Below are 9,255 nucleotides of genomic sequence, written 5' to 3' on the forward strand. Positions count from 1 at the left end.
ATTAGAAAACACAACACATCAGCACTTACAAAGTTGCTGTCCCACAGTCTAATTTCCAGGAAGAAAATAAATTTAGGAGCCCATAAACTTCAAGCAGATTAAAACCTGCTGCTGGGCCCTATAGCAGCAATTTATCTCAGAGGAGCTCCATAGGGCTACAGCAAGAAGGGAGCAGAGTGCTCAGGTCACAATTCCAACAAAGGAAATTTTCAAATGCAGAACCATCACAATGCTCCCAACACACCTGCCACAGATAAACCATCAGGAAAATAATCCAGGCAGGACACTTAAAGGCTTGTTTTTATTAAAAGACATCTTCAGAAAAGATATTTTAGTACAAAAAATGCTTAAAATACACAAACTACACTTGCTTTCCTTTCCAGCATCAACATTTATAAATTACACCACATTGTTATTAACATTACATTTAAATATGAAAACAAATTGAAACAGAATTCATCAATGAGTCCAACATCCTACAAACAACTATGTACAGTATTTAGCAGCTAGGAGCTCTAGCATAGTAGTCAATATGACTTCAATAGGGCAGGATGCTTGGGAAGCCCCAAGACTGCAGCTTGGCCTGTAAGTTTTCACGGCCTTGTTTTGGCCACCTCTCCCCAAACACCCACCCTAAAGGCAGAGGTGATGCCATACATCATGGTACACACCTGATGAAGTGTGGCTCTTGCAGAGAAACCCTGCTGTCCCCTGGCCTTGTAGTACTGGGACACACATGCAGGACAGGTCCAGTCACTCTGTGAAGCAGGAGGTGTCTGGTGGAAGAAGGCAGCCCCTACTTCTGGGGGGCTGACAGTGACAGCAAGGCTGGTCCCACCCAGGGACAGTAACTGCTCTGGATCTGTGCTGTCCCAGTGCTTGTCCTGCCCACCCCCAGCATCACTGGCATGCAGCAGGCAGAACTCCCCAGGACCTGGCCCCTCAGGCAACCAGCAGCAGGATCTCACCCAACAACCTTAGAGCTGGAAGCAGTTTTCCCTGCTCCCAGCAAATTCCAGCACAGCCAGAAATACAGGTCTTCAAAAGGAAGGCAAGTGAGCCCGAGGTCACCCTGAGCCTTCCCAGCAAGCCCTGTACCTCAGGGGGCAGGGGCTGCACAGATGGAGCTGCCTGAGGCTCACTGCCCCCAGCCCCACAGGAAGGAGGCTCCAGGGGCTCTCACAGGATGGTACCTGGGACATCATTTGGGAACAACAGTGAAAGACAGGACACAGCAAGACTCCATACCCAGTGCTGTGGTCCAGAGCAGTGAGACACTTCACATGCCCCACCTGCCCCAGGCCATCAACAGAGTACAGAAATGTTAAGACAGGACAGAAAGCACCAGACAGTTTGAACTGCCCACAGCAGCACATGGCAGGTGAGAAGACCGTTGTGCATGCTTTGGAGGTGGTTCTCCCTCCTGGGGCTCCTCTTCAGATTTGGGAGTTCCCATTCAGGGGTTTTGGCAACGTGGAGCTGTTTTACTTTTAGTGAGGAATAGTGTTGTGCCTCTAAAGGGCTTCTAACCAAGGAAGGGGAGGTTGATTTCTGTAAACACTGAGTGAGGGAGCTCAGGTCCATGCTCCATGGAGAAAGTCTCAAGTATGAACTTTAGGGCTCTGCTTCCAGTGCTGCAGGTTGGATTTTCATGATGGTTGACTTCAAGGGGTAGTACCTGCCCTTCCATGTCTTCCAGAAGATGCCCTGCTTGCGCTCGTGCCTCTGCCGGGGGATGGAGCGGAAGTACTTCCCATTGAGGTTGGCGTGGCCACAGGTGCTGAACCACCAACCACCTACAAGGGCAATGAAGGCACAATTTTAACTCATAGAAATTCCACCCAGAAAAACCTAGGTTCAATACAGCTGATGCCCCTATTTCCCCCACTTTCCCAGAGCTTCAGAACCTTACAAGACCACCTCATGTACAGCAAGGAGTTCCATGCACTGGGAAACCTTTCACAGATCAAACATGACTTCAGGCTGCATCTGCAAATCCAGGCTGCTGCTCCTTGTGTGAAAACCACCCTCCAACCCTTCAGCAGCCAGGGCAAGGGAGGCTTCTGCTCTGCTTGAAAAGGTTCCAAAGCAAAGTGGCAGGCAGCAGAGCTGTTATGAGGACAGGTGCTTGGGCCAAGACCTGAATCATGAATCCTCCCTCCTCAGCTTCAGCTTCCCTCTTGGTTGCCTGCACAGTTCTTCCCAAAGAAGCAGCTGTCCCAGGGAAGTAGAGGACAAGACCAGCTCAACAGCAAAGGGGTCTAGTGCCACAGGGTCTGGGTCCCACTGGACCATCACCAGACTGAAAGGGCTGGAAACCTCGCGGGCTGAAAGGGAAGTGCACATACTGGGATGTAAGACCTCATACTGACCTGAGAGGTGTTTGGCACAGTTTGTGTCAGCTTTAAGGTCATGGTCACGATCCCGAGTGGAGAAGGGCAGCTGCCTGAATTCCCCAATGGCGTTTCCCAGCTCTCCAGACAGAGGCCCCAGCAGGTTGAGTGTGTAGGCTGTGCTCTCACCACCAAGACTGAAGACAAACTGAACCACCTGGGAATTCCCCTCCCAGTCTTCCAGCTCAACCAGGAGATTGTATTTTCCCTCTTGGACAAGGTGATGTATCTTCTCCAGGCCCAGCCAGAAGTCACCTGAAATAAGAATCATGACTTTGGCTGCAGGGACACAAGCATGCCATGAAAAGCAGAGATGCATGCAAGCTCCAGAGACAAGCAGGGACAACCTAGGACACTGCAGCATTTGAACCACTGTGTGGCACCTGCTGGACACATCAGGAAGATCTAGGACCCCTGCTCTGCAAGCAGTGTCCCACCCATCCCTTCAGCCCACATCTGTGCTCCAGCACAGAGAGCTCCAGAGGCCAGCAAGGGGAATAACTTTTGCTAAGCTTCTCTTATCACACAGTGAGAACATAGACACCATCATCCACCTACCACGAAGGTCTCCAAAGCCATTCTTGTAGGCATCCCACAGCTGGTCAAAGTCCACAGAGCCATCCATGCGCCTCTGGATCACTGTCCAGCCACCCTCTGTGGGAAGGGAAAACACAGTCCCTTGGGGTTATCATTTACCAGACCACCCTGCCAGATGCTGTGGGGCACTGCACGGCTTTACCTGCGGTCATGTCACAGTAGACTTTGAAGGGCTGAGATCCCATGGGCTGCACCTGGAAAATGCCGCTGCTTTGCTGCCCAGCCAGGAAGAGCTGGTGGCAACCCTCTGGGAGCTCTGCAGGGGAAGGAAACAGCAGCTGAGGAGATGGCCACAAGCCCCACGTCCTCAGCAGGCTGCTGCTACCACGGCCCCAGCACTGGCAGCCCTGGCACGAGCCCGCTCAGCTGCACACAGCAGTGGCTGCAGCTCTGGACACGTGCTGAGGACAACAGCCCCTGCCTCCAGCATCTTTAAACACTGTGACCCCACATCTTCCCTTTTATTCATACAGAGCTCATTGGGCTTTCATCCAAGGGAAAAGCCAGGCTTTGGGCCAGGCTGGAGTGAGCTCAGCTGGAGAGCAGGGCTCCCCATCAAGGAGGGACAGAGGAGGTCCCAGGTCCCTCTACACCTGCAGACAGGAGTGGCCCATTTGGGGTGGGGCAATGTCAGGGCCAAGCGTCCCCATCCCACACAAGGCTGAAGCAGCGTCAAGGGGCCTCAGAGGCAGAGAGAAAGACAAAGTCCTGACATCAGGAAGGTGGCTGAGCATCCAGCACATGACCTCTTTCTCCCAGCAGCTGTGGTGGTCCCTGCTGGGCAACCTGCCACCAACAGGCACAGCACCAGACCCTTTTTCCAAGATGCACTGACTGAGACAAGGAGTCAAGGAGTGGGGGGTGGACTCTGGGAGCCCCAGCTAATTGCAGGAGTGGATTGCCCAGGGTGAAGCCACACCCTGCTTCATCCCACTCCACCCCCAGGGATTCCCACTGCTCCTTCTGCCTCTGAGGGACTTTGCTCAGAGCTGCCAGCAAAACACCATTTCAACAGCTCTGATAAAAGTCCATCCAGGAACCACCACCCACAGCACTTGAGAGAGATGAAGCAGGGGGAACCTGTTACAACACTCGAGTCAAAAGGCCACAGGAGGATGTGCAGGGACTTCAGCTCCAGGGTGCTGCACAGTCAAGGGGCTCTTTGTTATCAGGGACAGGTGCCCCAGTCACCCCCAGACAAAGGGGCCCTGTTCTCCCCAGGCCAGGCGGATGGGTTGTAGCTTTGGCTACCCTGGCTCACAGCTGCTGCCAGCATGACCCTGAGACAACCTCAAGACAAGCCCTGGGCTGTGCTGGGGTGCTGGCCATGGGGGTCCCCTCACAGTAGTTGCCCCAGGGTCAGGGCTGACACCATGATTCAGAGCAGCAGCAAAGAGAAAAGCTTCCTCCAGCAGCCAGGGGCTTCCTGGGGGCAGACAGAGGGGGAAAAGAAGGTCCTCTGAGCTGCCAAGAATAAAATCAGCCCTTGCAGAACATCACCCTCTTCCACCCTCACTGAGTGCTGGGGAGTCTTGATGCTGCATTGGGGTGAAGAGCAGAGCCCCAGTTGGAGGAAAGGTCAGGGGGGTCCCAGGGGACAGAAATATGACATCTGCCATCACCTTTCACCCATTTCCAACATATTCCTCTCTTTACCTTCCCCTCCCCCTACAAAATTTCCCCTCCTCGGCAGGGGCAGCCCCTCTCCCACAGCCAGCACAGCTGGTGGTCACATTCCTCACACCCCCAGGGCAATTCCAGGGCAGGCTTGGTGCCACCATAGGACAAGCTGAGCCCCAGACCTACCCTGAAAGCCATGACAGAGGGATCGAGGGCATTGTGCATCAAGGATCAAATGCAGGGGCTGAGTGCATCCTGAATATCCCCACTTTCTGGGTAAATGCAGGCAGGGAAGCAAACCAGGCTCGGAGGAAGGATCGCTACAGCCAAGGCCCCTGCTCACATTGCCATGGCAGGGAGGTGCTGGGCTTGCCAAGCTCCTCACCTCCTCTCCAGCATCGGTGGGATGGTACCAGGCAGATGTTTAGTGGTCCCAGCATGCACAAGTCAACTCTATCCCTGTTTCTCATTTCTGGGCCCTGGCTGTACTTGGTCCCTGTTCCCCAGGTGCCACAGGGACTCTCCAGCAGCTGAAAATACGCAGCTGCTTGAACAGCCTCTGCTCAATCTTTTTGTTTGAGGAACATGCTTGTTAGTTCCAGTTCATGTTGCACATCCAAATGGCACCAGCAGAACAAGCCCTCCTGACTGCTCCTGTGTTTCCTTTTCCCTCCCCCTTTATTTAGCCAAGCAACACAACAAGGCTGTATCTGCCTTATTCACCCAACAGGATTTCCAGCCACGACACAGGGAAGGTCACTAACCTGGTATAAACACCCATCCTCAGGGATGGCAGGGCATGCCCAGAGCTGCCTGCATTGCCTCCCCCTCTCCCACCCCAACCCAGCCCCATTATTTTGGAGTCTCAGAGCCACAGGGAAAGCGTGAGCAGGGCTCTACCTTTCCCCTACTCGGCTGGCTGCCAGCAAGCACAGGCTCTGCCCAAAGACGTGATCCTCTTTCTGCAAGCTATTAAACCTCTCACTCTCCAGGCAGCTTTGAGCCTTCAACTTTCACATGCTTGGCCCCATGCCAGTCCTGCCCTGAAAAAACTTGTGTTCACTGGATGCAAATAAAAGGGTCTTTCTGCAAGGGCTGCTGCTGGAGCTCAGCGCCGCTCCCCAGGGCCGCGCTGGCACCAGGCTCTGCCTGACAATAGCCTGGGAGCTGCCGGCACAAGCCTCCCCAGCATTCCCCTGCTCCGAAAGCAGCCACAAGGCTCCCTGGGCAGAGGGCACAGGGCCAGCCTGTGTGCTTTAAGATTTGCCAGAGAACTCACTCGATAATGAAAGAAGCCAATTTGTTTTCTGTCAGTGATACCAACATCAGGGATTAGGCAAGAAAAGGGGAAGCTCACAGCTGGTGGGACAGAATTGGCATGTCCAGGGTCTTTCCATCAGGGACAGAGCAGCACTGGAAGGTCCTGAGCTGACACAGCATCTGTGGGGGCTGCAGCTCTTTTTGCCTTCCACTACCACAGACATTTCTGTAGTCAGCATCAGCCAGAACATCCTACATCTGCATCAGCAAGTAGCAAAGGTCCCAGCCCATCTCCAAGCATAACCCAAGGGCTATACTAGATAACCTCTAAAGGTCCCTTCCCACCCAAACTGTTCTATGACACACACTACTGCAGGCAAGTCACAAAGCAGAACTTGGAAAAAAACAGGAGAGGGAAGTTCTGAGAGAGTTTTCTGGCTCGTAAGTGCTGCTCTTAGTAAGGTTGACCCTGCACAGCCCCACTGAGCTGTGCCCCAGGAAGAGTTTGAAGCACCACGTTCCACCTCTCTTCTTGTCCCTGTGGACAAGCCCTTTTGTTCTGCCCACCCAGCTTTCAGACACACCAGTGACAGCCCCAGGCTCCACAGAAAAATTATCATGTGTTTTCCCATAACCATCCCTGCTAGGCCAGGCCCTGAGCAGGAATTCCTCATGCCTCCTCATCCTGCTGAAGATCCCTAGACAGCAGCACAGCAGAGACAGTACTATGATCTGGCTGACACAGCATGATGCTGGCTGCTCCTGGCCAGCAAACCCTGCAGGGACATCAGTTCAGTTCCTGTCTGGAGGGAGGCTGCAGGACATGGCACAGCTGGGGACACTCACTCTGCTGCCCTTTGCTCTGCAGGAGCCCCTCCAGTCCTGCTGCCAGGGGAGAGGATGCTCCAGGCAGAGCCAGGAGCTTGCAGATGGCAGCATCCACTTGCCTGCTGCAATGCACATTTCCCAGGGCTGTGAGCATCCACTTCAACTCAGCACCTTCAGCTAAGGACAGTGCATTTCACACACAAGATAAGCTCTGAATATGAGCCGAGGTAGAGAGATACACAAGACACAGCTCTGCTCTCAGGCCAGGGCTCCCTAACCCTACCCTCCTCCCACAGACAGCAAAGACACTTCACACCTGCCTGGTGAAGTGCGAGCAGGTGAACAAGAGTTAACTCAGAAGAGCTGAGACACCCTTCCCCCACGCCTGCCAGTCCTTTCTATAAAATACCTGTTCTCAGGCTCCGTCTACTCCCCACTGCATACCTAACAACAGGCAGCAAAAAGCCTCTTTAATCCTTAAATTCCTGCTGGACTGACACTGGCCCAGAAGGCAAGGATTCTGCCTGTGCTCCAGATCCCCTCACTCTGCCCATACTCCCAAGCTCCAGCTTTTCAAGCAAATCTCACATCCTGACTCAAGGCAAATGAACATTTTGTTCCCAAAAGGTCGCAACTGCTACAGGTTTGCTCTGGCATGGACAAGCAGGGCAGCGGAAGCAGATACTCACTCCGAGTCTGTACGGGCTCCCCACTGCCATTCTGACTCTGGTTGGTGAGGTTGAGGCTCTTCTTCAGGTTTATCTTCCACTTTGGAGGCTGTGTTTTGTTGTGATGTAGGGGAATTAGTAGATTGACCTAAAAAAAAATGCACAAGTCAGAACGGTTTTATCTCCGCTTGTTTTCCACTCCATTACTCAGGGGAGCAGGTCAGCCACACACCAGCCACTCCCTGCGGCCAAAGCTGGGGCTGAACTTGCCTAGAAACCTCGAGGAACAGGAGATGCCCAGTCCTGGCAAAGCCAGGAACGATTGTGGTTTTTCACACCCATGCTAGCGAGTTTATTGTGCAGAGGAACGCAAAGGCAGAGCCCAGGGAGGCTGTTCCCACCCACCAGTTCCTCCTATTGCTCCATGCAAACTCTCTGGAAGCTTGCAGGTTGCTACCCTCACGTCCTGATGACACACTGCAGCATGGGGACCAGAGCTGTGGCTCCTTCGGCGCCCCCGAAGCCAGGGAGCACCAGCACGACCACCAGAGCAGGGACAGCAGGAGTGTCACGCCACGGTATCCACAGTACGTAGGGCCAGGCTGGGGGCTGCAGCACAGGACAGGGGCTCACCTTGCTCTGCAGGCTTTTAATCTGCAGGTTCTGCTTGTCCAGCTTGTACTGCTGCTGCTTGATTTTCTGCAGAAGCTCCTCGATCCGCAGGTTCTGAGCATCCATCAGGGACTGCAGGGGAAGAGCCAGATGAGCTCCGGGGAGTTCTGGCTATGTAAGACTCCCGGGAGGGCGCTCCCGGTGCCCCCAGACCCCTCCGCTCTCCTGACGCCGATCCCTGCCAGCTGCTCCCGATGTCCCGGGGCAGTCGGGTCTTTCCCGCAGTCGTTCCCAGGGTCTGGGGTGTCCCCCCACCGCCGCTCCCCGCCTCGGTGCCAGCGGCAAGGGCCTGTCGGGTCCTCCCCATCCCGCTGCACCCCCTCGCTGCTGCGGCGGATGCCGGTGCCCGCCGCGCTCACCTGCAGCGCCCCCAGGTCCCGAGCGCTCTGGTTCCCGGCCGGCCGCGCCTGCAGCGCCACACGGACCCGGCCCTCCAGCCGCTCCAGCCGGCCCTGGATCGCGTCCTTGTCAGCCGCCACCTCCTCCAGCCGCTGCCGCAGCGCCTCGGAGAGGTTGAGCAGCTGCCGGCCGCGGCCCTCCAGCTCCCGCACGCTGCCCCGCAGCCGCTCGCCGCGCTCCTGCGCCTCCCGCGCCTGCCGCAGCAGCCGCCCCAGGGAGCTGTTGTGGGCGCTCAGCCGCCCGCCCAGCTCCCGCAGCTGGCCCTTGGTGCGCTCCACGTGCTCCTTCAGGCCGTGCCCCAGCTGCAGCAGCCCGTGGGCCAGCACGTTCACCTCGTCCCAGGAGGCGAACTGCAGCCGCCGCTCCCGCCCGGCCGCCGCCCGCCGCTCGGCGCCGGCTCCCGGTGCGGGCGCGGGGGCCGCGGCCAGCCCCGCCGCGCACAGCAGCAGCGCCGCGCCGCCGAGCCGCATCGCGCCGCTCCGCTGCCCGCGCCGCCGCCGCCCTGCTTTTATGGCCCCGTGGCGGGGAGGGCCCCGCACCGGCCCCTCCCCGCCCACCCGGCCCCGCCGCTTTGTTCGCCCTCTTCGTCGGCCGCGGCTCGGGCCCGTCTCCGCCGCCCGGCACCGTCCTGTCCGCCCCCCCGGGGCAGCTTTGGTCCCCGCCGCTGAGCCCTGCCTGCACCAGTACTCATCTCTGCCCCCATCCTTATCTCCGTCACCACTCCCATCTCCGTTCCCGTCCCCATTCCCCTCCTCATTCCATCCCCATTCCTGTCCCCATTCCCATCTGCTTTCCTATCCCTGGGGGTCCCCATCCCC

General features: G+C 56.4%; 1 protein-coding gene across 1 annotated transcript; it reads right to left on the reverse strand.

The window, feature by feature from the left end:
• Positions 1-281: 281 nt before the first annotated feature.
• On the reverse strand, positions 282-8,907 carry ANGPTL4 (angiopoietin like 4). Its single transcript, XM_021528285.2, has 7 exons — positions 8,398-8,907; positions 8,000-8,110; positions 7,388-7,514; positions 3,133-3,246; positions 2,952-3,047; positions 2,373-2,648; positions 282-1,796 (listed from the first exon to the last, which is right to left on the reverse strand). Exons 1-7 carry the CDS (start codon positions 8,905-8,907, stop codon positions 1,615-1,617), a joined length of 1,416 nt encoding a protein of 471 aa, XP_021383960.1. The 3' UTR covers positions 282-1,614.
• Between the last annotated feature and the right edge of the window lie 348 nt (positions 8,908-9,255).

The sequence above is a fragment of the Lonchura striata genome, chromosome 28, assembly GCF_046129695.1.
Source record: "Lonchura striata isolate bLonStr1 chromosome 28, bLonStr1.mat, whole genome shotgun sequence".
NCBI classification, from domain to species: Eukaryota; Metazoa; Chordata; class Aves; order Passeriformes; family Estrildidae; genus Lonchura; species Lonchura striata.